This window comes from Chelonoidis abingdonii, chromosome 1, assembly GCF_003597395.2.
Source record: "Chelonoidis abingdonii isolate Lonesome George chromosome 1, CheloAbing_2.0, whole genome shotgun sequence".
In the NCBI taxonomy this organism is placed as follows: Eukaryota; Metazoa; Chordata; order Testudines; family Testudinidae; genus Chelonoidis; species Chelonoidis abingdonii.
In genome coordinates this window covers 347,212,987-347,235,954 of record NC_133769.1, presented here as the reverse complement: position 1 = coordinate 347,235,954, position 22,968 = coordinate 347,212,987, and the positions used below count along the sequence as shown (strand labels likewise).

General features: G+C 40.0%; 1 protein-coding gene across 9 annotated transcripts in view; it reads left to right on the top strand.

Annotated features, from left to right (window-relative positions):
* Window positions 1–2,876: 2,876 nt before the first annotated feature.
* The window catches only part of CEP295 (centrosomal protein 295), a 48,898-nt gene continuing 28,806 nt past the window's right edge, over window positions 2,877–22,968 (top strand). For 6 of the 9 annotated variants that reach the window (XM_075061735.1, XM_075061736.1, XM_032776606.2 and 3 more), the window contains exons 1-10: window positions 2,877–2,973; window positions 5,040–5,173; window positions 6,519–6,719; window positions 8,542–8,666; window positions 9,484–9,577; window positions 14,819–14,932; window positions 16,198–16,338; window positions 19,403–19,586; window positions 19,857–20,030; window positions 21,591–21,815. In XM_075061735.1, coding sequence (XP_074917836.1) covers window positions 5,054–5,173; window positions 6,519–6,719; window positions 8,542–8,666; window positions 9,484–9,577; window positions 14,819–14,932; window positions 16,198–16,338; window positions 19,403–19,586; window positions 19,857–20,030; window positions 21,591–21,815 — 1,378 coding nt within the window. In that variant the 5' untranslated portion in view covers window positions 2,877–2,973; window positions 5,040–5,053. Of the gene's footprint in view, window positions 2,974–5,039; window positions 5,174–6,518; window positions 6,720–8,541; window positions 8,677–9,483; window positions 9,578–14,818; window positions 14,933–16,197; window positions 16,339–16,382; window positions 17,221–19,402; window positions 19,587–19,856; window positions 20,031–21,565; window positions 21,816–22,968 lie in introns of those variants that run through there. The other 3 variants (XM_075061737.1, XM_075061738.1, XM_075061739.1) reach the window with 3 other exon arrangements.

Genomic DNA, 22,968 nt, shown 5'->3' with positions numbered 1-22,968 from the left:
GAGCTTTGATAGAACAGATTTGTTTCCCCATACAGTGATCAGATCCAGTATCTCCTGTACGGTCCATGCTGGAGCTCTTTTTGGATTTGGGACTGCATTGCCACCCATGCTGATCACAGCTCCACACTGGGGAAACAGGAAATGAAAATCTAAATTTTGCGGTGCTTTTCCTGTTTACCTGGCTGCAGCATCCGAGTTCAGATTGCTGTCCAGAGCGGTCACAGTGGTGCACTCTGGGATACCGCTCGGAGGCCAATACCGTCAATTTGCGGCCACACTAACCCTAATCCGATATGGTAATACCAATTTTAGCGCTACTCCTCTCGTTGAGGAGGAATATAGAAACCGATTTAAAGAGCCCTTTATATTGATATAAAGGGCCTCGTAGTGTGGACAGGTACAGCGTTAAATCGGTTTAACGCTGCTAAAATTGGTTTAAAAGTGTAGTGTAGACCAGGCCTCAGACGTGCTCTGTTAATGTGTGTGTGTTCATCCAGTTCTGGGGCTGGAGGAACCTAGCCCTGGGGAATCTAGGTCCTGCAGGATAGCTCCACTGGGAGAAGACTTGCATAAGGCAGAAGTAGAGCTCCAAATGAAAACACACAGAACAGAAGCAGTACACGTATAGAATTACAGAACATCCCTCCCCCATAGAAGAGTAACCCTAATAAATGAGCATACACCAAAATAATGGGCAGACCTGGTAACACCCACTTTTTCTAAGAGCTTCATTATTCTCTTCTTAGCTATTTCCTGGTTCCTGTTTTTATGGTGTGGTATCCGCAAACAAGGAAATACCTATTCCTGCACTCATTCTTTTTTGGAGGTTGTTTATCATGTTGAATAAAGTAGGGTTGATTACACTCCCCTGTGGAGTATCGTTTGTGATTAGAGAGAGAGAGAAGGCTTTCCCTACTTTAATCTGCATAGTTTTTACTTAAGAAATCCTTTACCTATATATTCTTCTTTATGTCCATGGATGCTATTTTATGCGATAAGCCCTCTCTCCAGAATACATCTGATGCTTTTTCAATACCTAGGAAAGCTACGTATTTCTCATACTTTTTTTGTGTTTGTCTGAAGTCTACTATATAATCAGCTATACTCCTTCCTCTCCTGAACCCACTTTGTATGTTCTCTGTAAGTACATTTCTCTTTACATATGTTGTTAATCTTTCATTCTTTCCATGGCTTTACCCATACATGATGCAAAGGCAATTGGCCCTTAAGCATCAAGTCTTCTTTAAGCTTAGAATGTGTTTTGCTTTTGTTTCATTTGACCAAATCTGACTTCTTGTGCTTTGACTTATAATCACTTAAAATCTATCCTTATAATCTGTTTATTTATTCTACTTGAAGCAGTGTGTTTGATTTGAAGAATGTGAGAGTCTCTCCTTGGGATAATAAGCCTGGTACATATCCATTTCTTTGTTAAATTAATGAACTCATAACTTGCACTGTCTAGTGGGCATAACTAGACACTGCAAGATGGAGGTTCCTAAGGATATAGCTCGGACCACAGATATTGGCAAGCGTCATTCAGTCGCACAATTCAAGGAGCAGTTTACGTGCCAGAGACCATGCACAGCAGAGCAGGGTAAAGCTGGCTCCTACAGTCAAGGACTGGAGTGACCTAGCAGATCACCGGTCCAGATAACATGAGACGGAAATGTCACAATCATATCATCTTCCTCCCATCCTTTCTAGTTCTCATGATTCTCTTTAACGATCTCACCTCAGTCCCCCCCCCCCCCGATTTCGATACTCTAATTTTCATCATTAGTAACATTGTAGAATATTTCTGCTAAGGCTCCTGTTTTTCTTCATTAGAGCTTTTTATTCCTTGACCTTCTACAATAAGCCCTGGTATTTATTCTGTGCTCAGCCCTGCTCACTGCACTAGTGCAGCTAGGGACAGCTGCAGGTAAGTCTGGTGCCTGCCCCAGTGGGCAGGGTTAGGAGTGGTACAGCTACACTGGAGACGCTGCTGGCATAAACTCCCCAGAGCAGCAGCAGCTTCCCACCCCCCAGGCTGCTACTTCTGCCGTTGTGATTCCTGATAGAGCCCTGCAGGTCCATGGATACTGATTTATAACCACGGATTTCCACATGCACAGATATAAATGTTGTACCTGCACAGGGCTCTATTGACCTGGGGGACCTGCTGGGAAGCAAACCAAGGGGGGCTCTTTCTGAGCTACAGCATTGGCTCTGCCTATTTCCAATTATTTGAAAAATGCATGAGGCCTAATGTGCGAAAAGAAGCAATCTTCTAGAAACCCAGGACATATGGTAACGCTCTTTCTAGCCTCTATCGTCACAGCCTTCCTCCACTAACGATCGCATTGTTAGAACAATTTACTCGTTCCTGCCTTTCCGCCTGTCGTTCTTCCCTAGCTCTGGCACAGCCACACATTTATTTTCCCTAACTCTGCCCGGCCCCTTCCCCTCTGCTAGCGCCTCCATTTTAAAGCCTGGAATCAGTATTCTCCCTTGGAGCTTCCCCCGCCCCACAAAGCATAGCCCAGTCTCAGCCCCGCGCCTCCAGCCCAGCCTTGCCCACTGCCCCTGTAGCAGCCCAACCTGCCCCCACGCCGCCGCCTTTCACATTGGCGCCAACGCCGCCCTTTCCCGCCGCTGAAGAAGTTTCTCGACTACACCGGCCAGTCACCGCCCTTCTTAGCTACCATTGGCCAACAGGAACCATGATGCTACCCCAGGGGCGTGACTTATTCCCTTGGTCACCAGCCGGCCAAAAAAAAAAAAATCTTCTGATTGGCACGAGAGCAGAACCACCGCCTGGGCTTTTCCCGCGCATGCGTAATGTAGGTTCATGTTCTAGGCCACAGGGGGGGCTTCGCGCTGCTCTCTTCGCTATTGGCGGGCGGTTCGAAAGGCAGCGGATGTGACATGGGTTCCCTACCCCGTGACCGGAAGGAGCCGTTTGAAACGACGGAGGCCGGGCGCGGGCAGGTCAATAACCAGCAGGGGTATGGGGGAGCCTTTGTTGAGAGAGCGGCATGTGCCGGGTCCCGCCACATTCGCCCCGCTCCCGGGCTGCTGTTGCGGCGGCAGCGGGGGTGCTAGGTGTTGTGTTCGGCTTGGGTCGCCCCCCGCCCCAAGCAATATGCGCCGCTGGGGAAAGGGAGGTGGCTGGGAGCGGGAGGCCCCTGGCGTTCGTGGCGCGCCGGCTTGCCTCGCTGTAGGACTGGTGTGTTCCTGGGTCTCAGGCGGCGGCCGGGACGCCGCTGTTCTGGGCACTCAATTTTTAGGGGGACGGCTGCCCTATGTGCGAACCCCTTTAAGGGGAGACGGGGTAATTCTAGAGAGACACTAATTCCTCCGTGTGCTTTGTGGCCCCATTCTGAGAGAAGCCGGAGATGGGGGTGCAGGCTGAGCCATGGGGTAAAGCACAAACGCTGGTAGCCTGGAACAAATATTTAGGGAGTGCCTCCCTCCCATGTCTTCCCACGTGCACTAACTACCGTGCGCTGAGGGTCAGCTAGTGATTTCAGGGTCAAAAAGGCCAGTGTAGACACATCGGGTGGGTAGATTATACCCGTGGCCAATGTAAACTGGGCTGTTGGTGGAAAGACAATGAAGTCGGGTTTTAGAGGACTTGTGTGGGGAAATGGTAAGAGAGGGAACACTAGAAACTGCTCCTCCCAAATAAGAGTGCTTGGTGTGCATGCCAGCTTGCATCTGTGTTACATTCCCTCATTATAGTGAGTGGCTGGTTACTCCAGTGAGGCCTACAATGCAGAGTTCTTCTTCTTACACTAACTCCTTGCACTACATTTTACCAAAATCTGAAATATCAAACATTTAGAAGTGGCTTCTGCTTTACCAATTTAGTTTGTTTCTTCTTTGTTCCTGAAATTTCAATTCTTCAGTTTTTGCGTAGGGGTAGGCAACCTATGGCATGCATGCCTAAGGCAGCACCCGAGCTGATTTTTCAGTGGCAGTCACACTGCTCTGGTCCAGGGAGCTGTGCATTTTAATTAAATTAAATTTTAAATAAGCCTCTTAAACATTTTACAAACCTATTTACTTTACATACAACAATAGTTTAATTATATATTATAGACTTGTAGAAAGAGACCTAAAAATGTTTAAATGTATTACTGGCACCCGAAACCTTAAATTATAGTGAATAAATAAAGACTCAGCACACCACTTCTGAAAGGTTGCTGACCACTGCAGTAGGAAATAAAATGTGTCACTCTCTTTTTTTCTGTGTTTTTCTCCCTCGCTGCCTATGTCAAACTTTTGATTCATAATTTGTTAGCATTGATAAGGGACAGATACCAGTAGCACATTAAAAAATTTTTTTGTAGTTAAAAGGTCACTGAGAAACTGGTTATTTTCTAGTCGTTTTTACAAGCAGACTATTGCTGATCTGGATCACAGCTTCATATGGTAGACATTCCCCATCTGGTCAGTGGAGAATTTACAGGTCATATAATCCTCACTCTTTGTTTCCAGCTGCTGAATTACATTAAAAAACAGTTTAAAATACTTTTGTTTGTAATAATTTTTTTTTCTTGTAAGTAATTGTGGTACAAGGATATGAGGTAATTGTGAAAGAGTGGGTAAGGTGGTCTGCATGAGGAGGAGGTAAGGCCATGATGCCATTTAGTCTGTCCACCCTTTGAGATATTCTTCCACAGCAGGAGGTCTCAGACTTTTTCAATCCAAATAACCCAGTACAATGACCTTTTATTGATATCTGTTTCATAAATGAAGTGGAGTTGTGGCATGCATGCTTTTTGAGGCTCTGTTTGCTCAGTGATTGCCACGTGAATGGAGGAGTTGTCCATGCAGAGCTCATTGCAGGTTTAGTGGCTAAGTGATAAATGCATTTGATTGTAAGCTTGTAGCAAAGACTTATACTTAATGCCACTGAGTTTTTTGGCAAAGTGTGCAATAAGCATGAATATCTTTATAGATTTTTAGGATTGTGCTGAGGTTTTTGATTTCCTGTAAGTATTTTTAAATATAGTATTTTTAGTTTATTCTCTAATGTTGTTTTGATACAGAAGTCAAATATTCAATGTATGCAAAGATGAAAAGAAAAGTGGCAAAAGGTGGGAGACTGAGGCTTAGTCCTAACGAAGAAGCTTTACTTTTGAAAGAAGAATATGAAAGACGACGAAGACTAAGGCTTCAGCAGGTATGTCAGCATTATCAACAGTAGTTTTCATTTAGATGGTTGAAGAAAAGAACATCTACAGTTTAGGAATATACTTCTTTAAACAGTACTGTCACAGCAAAATTTGCAGTTTGGTAACATACTGTGTTGTGTTTTGCAGAGTAAGTTTGTGAAATGCTTTCATTGTCAATTCATTGTACCTTTAGTGGTGGCTTCTCTCTTCACTGCTCTTTGCCCAGGCCCCATGGGGCTCTGTCCTTGCTCCTTTCCTTCCTCTACACCTGACTCCTGAACAATCACATCTGAATGTCTCTCTTCAGTTACCACCAATCTATGTTGACAGTTACCGCTTGGCTATGTCTCTCTACTCTTGAGGTATCACTTCCATACAGATTCTCGTTCCTGACTGCCTTTTAGACATTCCTTCTAGACAGTGCACTGCCAAATCAAACTAAACATGATTAAAACTGAACTTTTCCACTTAAACTTCCCTTTCCTCCTTGGTCACCTTTGGGGAAATTCTGTGATTCTCCATGTACCACAGCTTGGTGCCTTAATATAAAATTGAACTCTTCTCCCCTCTCTCTGCATCCATGTGGCTGATAAGTCCTGTAATTTTTTCCTAGGTAACATATTTAAAATCTATCTCTTTCTCTCCATATCTACTGCTCTCTTACTCTTATTTCATCCCTCATCTAGTACAACGTTTTTCTCATTGGTTTTCTGGAGTCTCATTTTGTTTTCCTTCAATCTATCCAAAATGCTGCCATTAAATTGTCTACTTTAGCTACTGCTGTGTCTGGTCCCTCTTTGAATACCATTATTGGCTCCTCGTGGTACAGAGGAAATGTAAGCACCTTGCCTTTAAAGTTCTTCACAGCCTGGCTTCTAATTGCCTTTCCACCCTTGTAACTTTCTGGAAAAAAATGCCGCATTTCCTACATCCTTTTACGTTCTCTACTTAGATTGTGTGGTCTTTTGGGCAGAGACTTTCTACAATTAGTAAATATTTCATTCTGCAGTGCTCACTGATTTGGCAGGGGTATGTTCTAACAACATGCGAGACTTTTTTGCTAGCCTCTTAACTCTCTCTGTTGACAGGTGACTTTTGTCTTGTATAGAGAGAAGGATATTAAATGTTAATGGTTGTCAACTGTAGCTCATTATGAATAATCTTATTTATTTAAGCTTTTTAGTTTGGAAAAGGGAGAAAATGGCAACGTAGATATGCTCAGAACCCAGTTAGGTTGATCTGAGTAGTCAGTAAGGTGGATGATACTGAACGAGTCACTAGCAATTTGGTTAAGGGTCTGCTACAAAAATAAACTCTGTTAAGTCACTAATAAAATGTGATTTACTTGCTCAGGTTAGAGAGCAAGAGAGGTACATTGCCGTGCAGATAAGACAAGAAGTGAAGCAGAGGAGAGATGAGCAGCTACATCAGTTGGCAGAGGAACTGAAAGCAGAATGGTGGAAAGCACAAAATCAGAAGATTAAAGCCTTGGAAAAACTTTATCTATCAAGTTTAAGAGCTGTGGGAGAGGGACACAGACAGGCAAAGGAAAATGTAAGTAAACAAGTCATTTGATATTGTGTCATAGTCAAGGCTATCAGAAAATATTTACTAAACTACAATTATAAGGATTATGGCTTACAAATTTCTGTGACGCTTCTGAGCTTGCACTTACAATGCCTGACGTGATTTTTTAAAAAAAAAAAAGCCAATTTTGAAAACTTTTGCAAAAATATTGACATGCACCTTTATACACAAACATGTACCATGAGATAAGGCATGGTGTGTGGTACTATAAAAGTGTTTTATTGGTATTTTATTTACATTTGCATTGCTTTATAAAGGATGAAAATCTTCAGGCCTCAGAATGCAAAACAGCCAATAATTGATATGTTTTAGGAAGAAGCTTCTCTTATTGGTGGGTTATGGCATACAGGGTTTCTTGTGACTTCCTCTAAAGAATCTGGTACAGGTCATGGTCAGATAGGGCGGACAACTGGTCTGATTCAGAAATGTAATCTATTAGGCAAACTTCAGAAGAAAGATGTTTAAAACTTGGCATAAACAAAATACATGATGGTGTCTGAGAGTATAAAAGTTTTATTGGTATGCGTTTGGGATGACTTGTTTACTTGTGTAAATAGTTATCCCAGACACATACCCAAAAAACTGTTTTATATTTATACATTATCACATCTTTTCTTAAACATACATGTGAACGTATGTGAACATGTTTACAAAAATCCTGTGCAGAGCTCATCACAGAACTCCTGTTATGGGCTGCAGAGGACTTTATCTGGGCTTTCTGCGCTGTGGTCTTGTCACAGTCCCATCAGTGGTTGTAAACCATTTACACAAAAACTTGATTGTTTTTCTTCTGACTTACACTGGACAAGATTCAGAGCTCATTGAAATAAAGGAAAATCTCTCCAATGACTTCTGTGGACTTCAGATCAGTTTTGTAGAGAGGACGGATTGTCATGCCCCTAGCTCTGTGCATTAATTGTATGTCTAAACAGCAACTACACACGTGTGGCTAGCCTGTGCCAGCCAACTCAGGCTGTGGGGCTCGGGCTGCTGAGCTGTTCAATTGCTGTGTAGACTTGTGGGCTCAAACAGCCCAAGCCCAGTGAGCACAGACCAGCTGCAAAAGTCTAGTTGCTGTGTAGACCTACCCTAGAAGTCAGGACACTTAACTCTGCTACAGATTTCTGCATGACCTTTAGTAAGTCACTTAACCCCTGCCTCAGTTTCTCCATCTATAAAAAGGGGATTATGCTACTTCACCTGGTGTTGAGACTTAATTATTACAGAACTGCTTTAATATCCTAGGATGGAATGTGCTGTAGAGTTGCATATGTGCTGTGGAGGAGGCAGCTAATTACAAAGGATAGAGTTACTGTTGATGTATCCTAGGAATTGGCAAAAGTGAAAAGGAGGTACAAAAAGGGATGTGGTGTTGTAAGGAGCATTTGCTAAAATATTACGTTGTTGATAAATTGTGGTAATAGTTCCTTGAAATGCTAGTATCATTTTGCTATGAAATTGGTATTTTGAAAAATTCTTCTTGCTTCCAATAGATGAAGTTAGCAGTCAGTGAGTAGATGAATGACAGGGGGAGGGGGAGGGCATGGCAAATTTGTTATTGGTACAGTACTATGCAAAGAGCGAATAGGGAAGGCAATAGAATAAGGGAAAGTGATTATCCAGAATATTTAGATTCTTGTAGCATAGGATTAAACATATTGATGCATTTCTATCATATGAGTTGCTATTTGTCAGCAATAACAGTTGAATTGTCATGTTGATAGTATTATAAGTAATTAGAATGTGGGTGAAGTGTTTATTATAACATTAATTACATTTCATTGTAAAGGAACCTGATTTGGTGGCTCTGGCAAAGGAAGCAGAGGAAAGGAAACAGAGAGCAGAGAAGAGACATAAGGAAGCCCTGAAAGAACAGAAAAATCAAAAAGAAAAATTGTTGAAAGAGCAAACATGGTATATAGTGGTAATTTATTTTTCTTTAAAATGGAGATTATAGTATATAAAGAGTGAAATGCAGGAACCTTGAGACTTCTTGTTTGGTACGTTTTGTAGTTTAGGAATTCCATGTAGTGCTTGATGAAGTTATGGAGTTTGGTAAGAATTCTAGCTTGAGAAACAAGGGGATAAAATGGTCAAATGAACTAGATGGCTCAGTAAGCTCCAAGTGCGATGAAGGACTTTTCACCCTCATCACTGGTTTCAGCCCACTTTGGTAGTTGACAGCTGGTCAGTGACACATGAAGTGAATTGATCTTGGTTCAGTTCTTGAGGGACAGACACCCACTTCATAAAATCCACCATCATATTTTTCACTGGCTGACATGCTTCTTAGTGTTCTCAGTAGATGAGTTCAAATTTGAACAGGTGTGAAAAAATAAATGTGTGTTAGAAGATGAGGCACTATAGGTAAGTTTGCGTACATGTGAAAAATTAAAGTGGGCAGACCAAAGTGACACATGCAACTCAGTGATATTCAGGAAGCTTATTTGAAAAGAGGGGTTGATTTTGTTCAGAAGCTTGTGCACTCTGCAATTCTGATCACTTTTTTGCCATATGCATTATTTCAAGCTATTGATTATTCACATTACCTTCTATTTTCAGTTGCCTGTTTACTCATCAAATTACTTCTGTTCACTCACTCCTTCAGAGTTATTCTAAGGGCACATACAAAGATTAATTAAAATAAGTTTTTAGGTTTACCTTTGATTTTTACAATACTAGTATTCCTGTTTGAACACTTTTTTCCAACCATTCTTCATTTTTTCCTAAGGCGAACAAATGCACGTAAGCATGCAATGTATGTTGAAAAAGAGAGAGCTGCCAAAATTGCAAGCCTGCCACCACCTACACCCCATCCTTTTGAGGTGAGTATCCAATATGTGGGGATGGTGATAATTTCAGGGTAAAATACAAGCATTACTTTGGATTTATTCTGTCTTCTAGAAGCATAACATCTGAATTCATTATTTGCATGTTTTAAGTTGCAGTAGTTCACCAAAGACAATTCAAGAGCAAATTAAAGAATTAATTTTATGCACAAACATATTCATTGTCATTAGGTTTTTTATATTTAATTTGGTGGTTGGTGGTGGTGTTTTGTTTTGTTTTGTGAGACTAATGTGATTTTTCTTGATTAATGAGCTCTTTCTGTCTTTTTTACCATTGAGGCAATTAAATGAAAGTTTAAATGTTCTTCCCCCAAAATACATATACAGCCCCAATCCTGTTTTAATGATTTAATAATGTGATACTTTGGTTTGCATGTGTAACTGAGAGCTTTAAGATTGTTAGCTTTTCTTCTTCAGCTGTTTTCGCATTTTCTTTGTTATGCTTGTGGAATATGGAGTACAGAATATATGCTAAACAATTTTGTGATGGATTTGGGCCTATTGGTGTGTCATCTGATGTGCTGAGACATGACTGAGCCTGTCTATTATGCCAGCCTGGGTCTCCTTTACCTGGCCTTGCTGGATTATGCTCACAAGCTTCTTCCAGCGAAGCGCACAGGCAGGGTCACATCCAGCTGCGCAGAGAGACGGAGATCTGCTCTGGAAAGATTCAGCCATAGGGGCTTGCTCCAGCCCTCTGATGCCCACTCCTTTTAAGAGGTACAAACCCAAAGGTTTTATGAAATTTCCCCCCTACCTCAATGTGGAGGGTGAAATGCACAACTTCTTGCCTCCCTCCCCACCATTAGAAATTACATAAACTGTGTTATGTTATAACCAAGCAATAAATTTGTTAACTACAAAAGGTGAATTTTAAGTGAATATAAGAGATAACAGACATAACAAAGCAGATTATTGAGCAAATAATCCAAAGTACGCAAGCTAAGCTCAATATATTTAAAAAACAGGTTATGCAATGTAATTTCTTACCCTGAATGTTATTTTAGGCAGGTTGCAAAGTTCCTATGGTTCAGTTTGTTATATTTCTTTTCAGACTGGACCCCTGTCTCAGTCTGGACTCCTCCCTTGCCTTCCCTTCAGGTGGCTTTTGCAGTCTTTCTTCTTGGGTAGACAGGCCATGGAGAGGAAGCATCTCATTTGCCTTCCCACACTTAAATAGGATTTACATAAGGCGGGAATCCTTTGTTTCCCAGTGGTATAGAAAAGTGAATGAAAACTAAGATCCTGATCCTGCAGTAATTTTGCATGCACAGACATCAACATAGATGTTGGCATAGAAAGTACGCTTATTAAGTTTGCAGACGATACCAAGCTGGAAGGGATTGCAACTGCTTTGGAGGACAGGATCAAAATTCAAAATGATCTGGACAAATTGGAGAAATGGTCTGAGGTAAACCGGATGAAGTTCAATAAAGACAAGTGCAGTGTGCTCCACTTAGGAAGGAGCAATCAGTTTCCCACATACAGACTGGGAAGATACTGACTAGGAAGGAGTATGGCAGAAAGAGATCTAGGGGTCATAGTGGACCACAAGCAAAATATGAGTCAACAGTGTGATACTATTGCAAAAAAAGCAAAACGTGATTCTGGGATGCATTAACAGGTGTGTTTAAACAAGACACGAGAAGTCATTCTTCCGCTCTACTCTGCACTGGTTAGGCCTCAACTGAAATATGTGTCCAGTTCTGGGCACGCATTTCAAGAAAGACGTGGAAAAATTGGAGAGGGTCCAGAGAAGAGCAACAAGAATGATTAAAGGTCTTGAAGAACATGACCTGTGAAGGAAGGCTAAAAAATTGGGTTTATTTAATTTGGAAAAGAGAAGACTGAGAGGGGACATGATAGCAGTTTTCAGGTATCTAAAAGGGTGTCGTCAGGAGGAGGAGAACTGTTCACCTTAGCCTCTAATGATAGACAAGAAGCAATGGGCTTAAACTGCATCAAGGGAGATTTAGGTTGGACATTAGGAAAAAGCTCCTAACTGTCAGGGTAGTTAAACACTGGAATAAATTGCCTCGGGAGGTTGTGGAATCTCCATCTCTGGAGATATTTAAGAGTAGGTTAGATAAATGTCCATCAGGGATGGTCTAGACAGTACTTGGTCCTGCCATGAGGGCAGGGGACTGGACCTGATGACCTCTCGAGGTCCCTTCCAGTCCTAGAGTCTATGAATCTAAGTTACACCCACTTGGAGTTTCATTGTCTGCTGTGGGCCTTTTGTGCACCACTAAGGTCCATCTATTGTAGAATTGGGGCCTAAGTTTGAAAAGTAACACGAGACATATTTTAATATTAGAGAAAGAAGTCTTTCAAAACTGTGCCTACTGTTAGTTCACTTAATATACCTGTTGACAGTATATCCACTTCTGTTATTGAAGGATCACAGTATATTATCGTAAAGTGTGTGAAAGCCTAAGAAATTACTCTCAGGGCAGTGGTATTTTAGATGTGAATAATTTGGGCCTTGATCCAACAAAGCACTTATGCACATGCTTGACTGTGAGGACACAGTCCAATTGACCTCAGTGCGAATATTTACATAATTAATATTGAACAAGTGCTGTGCTGGATTGAAATTTTAATAACGGGGAAAGGGGGAGTGCTGGGGCCCATAACATTTTCTTTTGAAAAATTATGGTTCTTATAGAAGCACAACAAATTGTTTTAAATTGGTGAACTCTTGATTTCAACACTCTTAAAAATAGCTTAAATTATGTTTTGTTTTTTGTTAAATTGCAGAAAAAATTGCTGCCTCTATGATCAGTGTGCTGGAGTAGGGTGAATTTTTTTCAGGCTGGATTGTAAACTCCTAATAGAAACTCTGACAGATTCTCAACTACAGGAGCAGTAATAACATTGATCTCAAATGGAGAAATAGGCCACTGAATGTCTTTGCGTCCTAAAGAGATTTTTTTGTAGCATTAATTGGAAAATTACAGCCCTGTGACATAACTTTCTCATCTTTGCAACAAATATTATTTGCAACTCTTGCATAAAATACTGGAGATTTGGTTAAAATCTGTTAATGACTAGTTAATGTTAAATTTTCAAATATTTCAAAAGAACTATATCTAATTATATTCCTAAAGTTGTAGGGAATAGGGCTAGCAATAGGTCATCTATCTAATTAAGTTTAGTTATGAGAATTGTCTATTTTCAAAGCTATAATTACGATTTAGAAGTATTTTGATTTATGTGGGTGTGTTATAATTACTTTCATTTATTGTCCCAGATCATTCTTGTAACTCTTATTTTTATATTGTTTGACATTTTAAATGGTTAAATTGTCAGTAGGGCTATATTATTGATGCATCACCAATATTTCTAGACGAGAAGGCATATGTTTTCAATACTTATAATAGAGTGGTGGTGGTCTCATTCTATTGGGAAGATTGAAACTGGCTCCCCATTCGCCAAGCCTCTCCCCACAGCTTAATACAGAACCAAAAACACCTTGAAATTCTTCATGCTACATCTTACCCTGGGGTAGAAGTTGTTCTGGGAAACCTAGTAAAAAGCAGACAGCTTTGAAGTTATTGGTATTTTGGAAACTTAGCTCTATTTTCTGAATTTTTATTATTCTATATAATATTCTGTATTATCAGAAGTGACTTGGCCTAGAAATTCCACATTTATTTTGTTGGCCTTGGTGAGAAGTCTTTTTTTTTTTTTTTTTTTTTTTTTTTTTTTTTTTTTTTTGAATGAGGGGCATCTTGGAGGATGGGAGAGCTGAGGGGGAACAAATAGAAGGAAGATGGGGGGTTAAAAAGATAGGGCTTAAAGGGCCAACACTTATAGTGGAATATATATTGGCCACCTTGATGTTCAAAGTGCTGGGCTGTGCCAGAGGCATAGGAAATTAGGGAAAATACAAAAAAAGTGTACAGATGGAAGTAGAGGACTAGAGAAGGTATATGAAGGGGTGGCATGAAGTCTGGCTCCCTGGTCTTGGAATGGGGGCCTCTGAAGGAGACATGAGGTAGATGCACATGAAGGAGACAAAACACTGGTAGGGTGTGAGTGTGGATGGGGAGTACAGAGGATGGCAGGAGCAGAGGTACAGGGTATATATGCATGAGACATGGAGAGAATATGTTGACGTTTCCAATGGGGATAAAGGCCAACCGTCGCCTCTGCTGCATTTGTTTTCATCATACCCTATTTGGGTACGACTCCCATCCTCTCACAGACCAGCTGTGGACCAGTAACATCTGCAGGAGAGAAACCTTGCTTTCGCGGGCTGAGGCCCCCTCTGCAGACATTCTGCACCAACCCAATTTAAACCTTCTGGCACTCATTTTAAAAAAGCCCAGGGAAATTGAGAAACAAAGTTTGAAGATTTGTTTCAGTTAAGTGTTGCTAACTCTCCTGTTTCCCTCCCCTCCTCCCAATTGCGTACATTTTGTAGGTCAGCATATACATTTGCTAATATAAAGAATGTCTTTTCTTGAATGGTACTTCTAGTAATTCTGACACAATCGTAAGACATTTAGGCATTTGTAAACATAGTCTGCAGTTGAGTGTATTTGAGAGATTTTATTTTTGCTTTTTTATTTGAAAGTATATTGTGTAGTTATGGTTGTCCTGCATTGTGACAGCTGCTATAATTGGGATCTGTATTAGTACATTAAAAACAAAGCACTTTTAAGGTAAAACTGTTGAAAATTGGAACCATATCCTTAAGTGGGATGGCAGGGACAGTTGACAGGGAGGAGTTTGCCTTGGGCTGTTAGACCCTGTCAGTCGTTAAACCCTCTCAATATGCCTCATGCTGAATGTGGTTTGTTAGTTAATATATATGTAAAGTTTGAAAATCAGTGCAAATCATTCATTTATCTTCCATTTAGCTCAGTGTTTCTCACACTGGGGTCACCGCTTGTGTAGGGAAAGCCCCTGGCGGGCCGGGCCAGTTTGTTTACCTGCCCCGTACACAGGTCCAGCTGATCGCAGCTCCCACTGGCCGCGGTTCGCTGCTCCAGGTCATTGGGAGCTACTGGAAGCGGCTGGCTGATTGTGGCTCCCTCTGGCTGCAGTTTGCCAGACCTACGGACAGGGCAGGTAAACAGACCAGCCCGGCCCACCAAGGACTTTCCCTACGCAAGCGGTGACCCCAGTTTGAGAAACACTGATTTAGCACATAATGGAAAACAGTGTGGCTGGTAAAATAACTAATTATTTGTACTTTCTGCTTTTTAGAACTTTGAAATGAAAAGACTGCCTACGGTGAAAGTCTATAATGCTGACAATTTTTCTGTTACTCATCACCATCTTTCGGAACCTTATGTGGATAGAGAAATGGACACCCATCAGGTGACTGATATCAAATAGGCCTATGGTGTATGCTCCCTTATTTCAGTACTATTGTATTGTATCTATGGATTTTAAATCTGCAGCAGCAGATATTAGTTTCACAGTACTTGTTTAAAATCTGGGAGTTGGTATCACGTAATTAAAATGAAGACATGTCAGCTAATTTGGATTTCAAATGGTGAAGACTTGTAACAGTGTGCATTGTGCGTATGTATTCAGGCCCCAGTCCTGCAAATATTTACTTGAGTAATCCCATTGTGTTCAGTGGGACTGCTTGCTTGCCTAAAATTACCCAGGAATGTTAAATGTTTGAAGCCTAAACACTGAGAGTATGTCTACACTACCTGCCAGATCGGTGGGCAGCGATGGATCCAGCGGGGGTTGATTTATCGTATCTAATCTAGACGCAATAAATCGATCCCCGAGTGCTCTCCTGTCGACTCCTGTACTCCACTGCCGCGAGAAGCTGAGGCAGAGTCGACGGGGGAGCAGCAGCAGTTGACTCACCAGGGTGAAGACTCCAAAGTAAGTCGATCTAAGTACGTCGACTTCAACTACATTATTCACGTAACTGAAGTTGCATAACTTAGGTCAGTTCCCCCCGTCCCTCAGTGTAGAGCAGGGCTAAGGGCAGATGCATCAGAGTGTTTCATATGGGAAACTTTGAAAATGTTTTCCCCTTTGTTGTTGCCTGTGTATCCTTGTTTACTGGCCATGAGTTTTCACATTAGCTTTTTTCAGCTCTTGGTGGCCAGATTTCAGAAGGCTCTTACTTTGCAAAACTCACAGAATGTGTTTATTTTCTGTATGAATCTGGGAAGACTTCAGTTTTTTCTGTTATATATTAAAAAAAAAAAAAAAATTCTGCAGCCTAGTATGAAATCAAATGTATAACACTGTCTGTATTCAGCATTATACCTTGTATTGAATGAAAAATCCTGGGTGTTTTTGGTGTAGCCAAGCTACTATAAACACTGTATAAGGGATTTTCCACAGTAGCACTTGAAACTAGAACAATTTGGCATCTCAAAATGAGAGGATTATAGATGTCACTATGTACATGTGCCTTTTTCAAAAGTATGAAAACAATTTTATGCTGCTTCAGTTGAGAGCTGTATACATTACAAGTCTTATACAGCCATTCGTAACTACTTTTTAAAGTAGTTTGGCTGAATAATTGAATACAGAATTGCTCATTTATTATCAGCTGTATTTTGAGTCTGCACAGTTTTGTGATATTTGAACTGTTACTAATTGACTACCAGCCAGATGCTCGGTTAGTAGCTGAAGAGGAGGCAAAGCGGTTGGACGAACTACAAAAAGAGGGAGAGAGAGATAGGAGAGAACAGCTTGAAAAAGCACATCTGAGAGGAAGTCATGCGTTGAAGATGGTCCATTTGGCACAAGTAAGCAAAGTGGAAATAGTACACTGTAATTCTTCTTAAATGTCAAAATGACCAGCAATTTAAAAAAATAAACAATAGTAAGCTGGATTCTAAATTAATTGGTTTGAATTAGAACATGCTGACTTCAAGAAAGACCTCGGAATAATGAATGTTTTCAAAATGCATATCCTTAAAAGAAAACTGTTCTCATTTTGCTCAGCTCTGCAATCAGAAAGTTCAGAAGGTAAGAAGCAATTCTCTCAGTCATTAAAATGAAAGGGATTTGAAAATTAAAGGAATACTGCAGATAGTTCAGGTTTGTGGCTAATGCCCAAATTTTACAAAACCTGATATTGCAAATTTTATTTATTATTTTCAAGTATTTTGAAAAAGGGGTTTGGTTAGATGTAGGTCCTGAATTGCAAACACTGGAAAAGGAATGTTGAAATGAGTGCAGAAGAAGTGGGAATGTACATTTTGGTTTTTAAATTGGCTTATTTTTGTTACCAAAATTGCGCACATACAAACATATGCATAGTAAATAATGCTTGAGACTGATTTAAAAAAAAAGTGGTGTGAATTTGAGCTTGCAAACTCTGTTGGTATGCTTCTAAGTTCTTCGCTTCAGAACTATTTGGTTTGATCTTGAAAACTGCTGCCCTTTTAATGTAAAGGGTTTTTAACTGAAGTCCTGCAGTGTGAATAAACTGCTTAAAGTGGTCAAGTAGCAGGTACAATTTAGGCAGTTTCAAAGCTTAAGGATTTCAGAACCCCCATCTCTCGCAGTGTTTAAGAACTGTAGTGGTTCCTTTAGTGACCTTTAAAAATATTCATAAAACTATTATACTAATTTTCTTCTACTCTGGATTATGTTTTAATGAAGAGTGAAGTTTTCAAAAGTGGGTGAGTGAAAATCTTTGGGACATAGGGTTTATAATTACTTAGGCATGTTTTACATTTTTACTTCTACAAAAGCCTTATTTAAGCTTTTTCTTCCTATTTTAATTCTTGCTTCAATGCTAAATGAACATTAAAAACTGAATATTGAAACATTTAATTTTAGGCAAAATACAGTTTTTAAACATCTAAAAATGAACTATGCTTTATATTAAGTAATAGTGACATTCCTGACTTTGGAAGTTGAACTCTGATTCTGATAGCCCTTCTCATCCCCATTTAAGTATTTAACTGTGTTATTTCATAATGATGACACAGTGCTCAGCAATACCCAGAAGTGCATGTGAATAACTAGGCTGTTCTAAAGCTAAAACATATGTTCTGAATTCAGCTACTCTACTCCCTTCCTTTCCTAGTTTTATAAGTGATGGCAGAGTGATTTTTAATTCTGCATAGTAAAGGTGATTGCAGACTATGTACATTTTAACCCAGCAGTCTTTAGAGGCAGCATGACTGGTCAGACTTAATCCACAGAATATTAGCTGGGAGGAAGGTAATTATCCTCACTTTACAGGTGGGGTAATCTGAAGCAGCAGCTACCTTTTACTACAAATGCACAAACTTTACCTTCAAAAGCCTAGCTTTAAATTAACTTGAGTGACAAGTTAAATAAGTTTGTTCTCAATCTAGCCCATGTCCCATACTGCCATAGTTCAGCCCCAAGCCTCTCTGCTTGTCTTGAGTCTGTTGATACAAATGAAAAAGCACTGTTGGCTGGGTGTTTCCAGTGATCGTCCTACCACTTTGGAATTCATGTCTCCCTTGATACAAATACCCTGATGTTTTGAGTTCATTGTAGGGCTCGTCTTTTTTTTTTCCCCCAAGTTGTTTGAATATGGGGGAAACGTTAAAGATGACAAACTGTTGTATGGGGAGAAGGATTTAATTTCTGAAATTAACTTACTTACTAGTGGTGAGTTATATTTGTGATATAATTAAATTATATCTAGAGTGCCTAAATCACATACTGCTGTATATACTCGTTCATTAGCCCGTTTGTTTATAATCCGACCCCCCAAAATGGATAGGTAAAAGTATCAAAAACTATATGACCCTTTCATAAGTTGACCCTATATTTCAGGGGTTGGAAAACTTTGGGTCCCGGCCTGTCAGGGTAAGCCACTGGCGAGTCAGGATGTTTTGTTTACTGGGAGCGTCTGCAGGCCTGGAGCCCCTCAGCTCCCTGTGGTCGTGGTTTACCATTTCCAGCCAATGGGAATTGCAGGAAGTGGTGCATCTCTTATTGACTTCAGTTGGAGATGAGTGCTCAGCACAGTGAAAAATGGGATTTTTGTCTCTCTTGTTTCTTGATAATTTGAGAAGGCTGAAATGATTTTTTTAAAACATTTTTCTGCGTTTTTTATTTTACGTAAGCAATTCTGCTTCTGTTTAGCATAAAGGTCTTGATGGCAACTAGAGAATTAGAAAAATTATATCACAAGAGATGAGTGAAAGTTGAGCTTTTAAGAAAAGAATGGATTTTAGTCACTGTTGTAACTCCCTGATTTTTGTTTTAACATTTGTTTAACTTGACTAACAGTTTGGAGAAAGGAAGCCTTCCTAAAATATTCAGTATCCTCAATCTGTCAGGTACAGTGTGCGAGCTAATGATGTATATAATTATACATCCTCCAAGACTCCAACCAGTCATCCAGCAAAATTAGGGAAGACCAACATTGACTGCTGATATTTCTAAGGTATAAAATAGAAGGAAAATATTTAAAACAGACTTTCATAACTTTTTATACATCATGACAATGCAAGGAGAGTACTAGCCCAATCTAAAAAAAAAATCCTTTGCAGGTCAGCAATTCAACAAGGACCTAATGTTTTGTTCTATAAAATAGAAAACTTGGAGTTCTCCTGTATTTAGGAAAATTTGGTCTCAGATATATTTTCTGATCTTTAACATTGTAGTGGATCCTTCAGTGCTATTAATGACTCTTCATGCCAATAAATGAGTGTAGGATATTCTAAATTGCTGTATTTTAAGAGGGGTGTAAGTGTAAATGTAAGCTCAGGAATTTTGTATTCCAGTGTGGAGCAAGCATTAAACTGATCTCGTGGTACCTAATATCAGATTGTCCGGATGTGAATGCTAAACTATTAATTATTTTGCTACTTGAAGGACCGGGAAAGGCTAATGAAAGAGCTTGAACAGATGCAGAACATGGACCTGGCACGCAGAAGACAGATTGTGGCACAGATGCCACCACAGCTGTTCGAACCTGCATACAGACGCATGGAAATTAAAGACGACTGGCAGAGGGAACTGGAGTTTGCCTTTGAAGATATGTACAGTGGAGACAGGAGTAAGCTATTTTGAAAGATTGTGAGCCACTGTCAGCATACAGTATTAAAAAAAAAAAAATCTTTGTGGTAGGAGGTGTAAATTAGATGTGTTGAAAGACTCAAACAACTTTCTTAGTTTCTTTGAAACAAAGTTTTGGAGTAAGATTGATTTTTGAATTTTGGAACTCTTGAGGAACTTCTTGTTTGGTGGTCTTAATCTTGCAATTTAAAGTGTTCAGATTACAGATGGAATATATATGACTTTCACCTGGTTTCATTTCTTTATTTAGAAATGAAAGGAGACATGATTTTGCACCTAGAGCCACAGCCTTTGCCAATTCCCTCTGATCGGTCTCAAGATGAGGACTTGGATATCTCCCTGGAGCCAGATTTTGCATGTGAGACTGAACCAAAATTGGATGACGTGACAGAAAAGGAATCCCAGCACCCTAATGAACCAGAGAGTAAGAAACTTTCAAGTTTAACTCTTGTATTGGATATACTTCATTATTTAAGCCATTTGGATGTACCAGAGTGAAAAGAGGGGTATTCTTTTCGTACAGGAATTTTGGAAAATGTAGTAGTGAGTTTAAAAAAAAAAAAAAAAAAAGTAGAAAGTACATTAAATAGTAGAGATTATAGTATCTTCATCTCTTTTTTTAATTAATTTTTAACATTTAGAAACAATTCCAGAAATTGGAGCGTAATAAATACAAACTTCACATGGAAAACCGAACCGTTGTTTTTTGTCTCAGTCCTATGAATTGTGTTGAGTAGTACTGAGGACTATTCTCAGCAGTCGCAGGATTTGTAAATGTAACTGGTGAAATTGCATGTTGACTGTAATACATGCATATTATAAATATTTTGAAAAGTTACTTTAAGATATCTATGTTGAGAACCTGTATCTATTCCAGTGGTCTCCAAACTTTTCTGATCGCGCACCCCTATCAGTAAAAAATTTGAGCATGCAGCCCCAATATATATATATTTATGTATAAATTATATACATGTACTACTGTACTAATATATTATGTACACTATAAAACATACACAAAAAATAGGAATTAAAAAAGGGTGAGATAAAGATGAAATACAATATTTTTTAAAAAAAATTATTGTATTAACGGTACAAAAAACCTTTTTGCTTTCACACAAATTATTATTAATAATTTTTAGTGAGAGCAGTGTGATTAGAACAGGAGTACTTGTGGTACCTTAGAGATGCCACAAGTACTCCTGTTCTTTTTGCAGACACAGACTAACACGTCTACTACTCTGAAACCTAACAATGTGATATTGAATATGCTTCATTATTTCTGAAAATCTTGGTTTAACATTTTGTGATAGTGATTGAAAGGTCTGGATTAGACTTAAGGTGCGGAAGGATGCTTAGGGTGGGGTGTAGGGTCTGTGAGGGTGCTCAGGGTCGGGGTGTGGGGTCTGGGAGGGAGTTAAGGTGCAGGAGGGTGCTCGTGCAGGAGCAGGCTGGGGCACGTAGGAGATGCAGAGCACTTACCTGGGGCAGCTCTTGTTTGGTGCAGGTGACTCTGCGCAGTACCACCTCCATGGCCACGATTCTGGGAGCCGTGATTCTAGGAGCTGCCTTAGCCCAGGGCCCTTCAGCCCCTAAAGCCCCAGCATTCTGGGTGGCCCTGCCTGGCCCGCGTGGGGAGCAGCTTCCCCGCCCGCTTGCTCGTGCTCTCCCACCTCCAGCCACCCCCTCCCTTTTTTCCCCCCTCCGGCGATGCTCCTCCTGCCACGCCGCCCTTTTCTCCATCCGTGTTCCTCTTCCACCACGCCCCCCCCACAATGAATTGTCTTGGGCATCCCACTTTGGAGACCACTGCTCTATTCCATGTGAGAAAGTTATTGTATCTCCTTAATCCATTTGTATAAGCAGCTAATGAAAACAAATTTTGCCAAGGTAAATATCTTAATAGGATGATTTTGTTTATATAATGTGTACCTTGTTTTGTCTTGCTCTTATACCTTTAAGAGTTTGAGGTCTGTGTTCCTCCTAGATCATGAAGTGAGAGTGGCTCCCCAACCACAATCAAAACTAGTCTTAAAAAAATTGCTAAATAAGATCCGGAGCCAAAAAAACCAGTGGACTTCAAAATGTGAAGCAGAGATTCAAAGTGAAATTGAGACAATTGAGTCAGGAACACTTTCTAGTGAAGAGAGACGATTATGTGATTCAGATCCTGGTCATGAACAACATACTGATTCAGTCTCTGAAGCCATAGGTAAGTATTGTATAGCTCCCCAACTAAAATTAAATGTGCTTTGAGAGCAAAGAGGGCCTGGCTAGGCAGAGCTGTGAATACTACTTTACCCATAAGAACCCTTTAGTGAACAGCCTAAACTTGGTGCTTTGTTCTGTTCATTTTGGCGATGTGGGGTAAAAAGTGGCTATGTGACTTGGCTTAAGTCGTTTTGACTTTCAACGAGACTTAGTTTTTGAAAATGTTACCGTTGATCCATTTCTGAATTTTTTTAAGGGGACTTCTTTTACAAAGAAGTTTTTTGGAGGCTGAAATCACTTTCTTCCATATTTCTTGACATACTGGATATCAAGTACCAATAAATTGGAAGGACATCTGTTTCTGGATTCATTAGCTCTTTTGAATTATCTTTTAACATGAAATAGATTGGGTTTACTGCTTGATCTGTAAATACTTTGCAGCCATTTGTTTATCTCACATTTGCTTCTTGGATGTCATTGGATTAGTGCATGTGATTGGTTTTTAGAGTCTAACTGTTAGGCAGTTCAGTACTGTAATTATTTAATAAGTAAATGGTCAAATAACTTTAACATATTAGAATTTTATTTACACTTGTGAATGCATTCGCTGTAATGTCATTGTTAAAATTGAGCAGGCATTCCCTGAAATTTTGGGGATGGCTTTGCCATTAAGGCGCGTGTATGTGGTGATTTATTACTTCATCAATAAGATGTGAGAAATACACTTACTAGAGTGGAGCAGGAAACCTTTCCTCATGAATATTGAGAGCTGGTGGTAACAGTGACCATTCTTAATTTAAATGCTGGATTGAAGCTGAGTGGTATTCATGGGGTTGATGAGAAGGCAGAAGCAGAGGCTCAAAACTCTTCTGCTGGAGGCTGCATGAGGAGAGTCTCTTCTGTCTTTATCTAGTTGTGCTGCCTCTACACCTCTCCTTATGGCAGCAGAGACCTGAGTTCCTGCTGCTGCTGTTGCTTTTTCAGTAGCTCATTGAATACTTAGAGAATTTTGACGAAAGCAGTAAAAACAAATCATAATCAGATTTCATTGATCTGTTCCAAAAAGCTAGGAATGAATTTTGGGGAGGGAAAAGAAAGTGAGAAGCTTGCTGCTCTTTTTTTAGCAGCTAGGAAGATGGTGAGTTGGAAAGTGT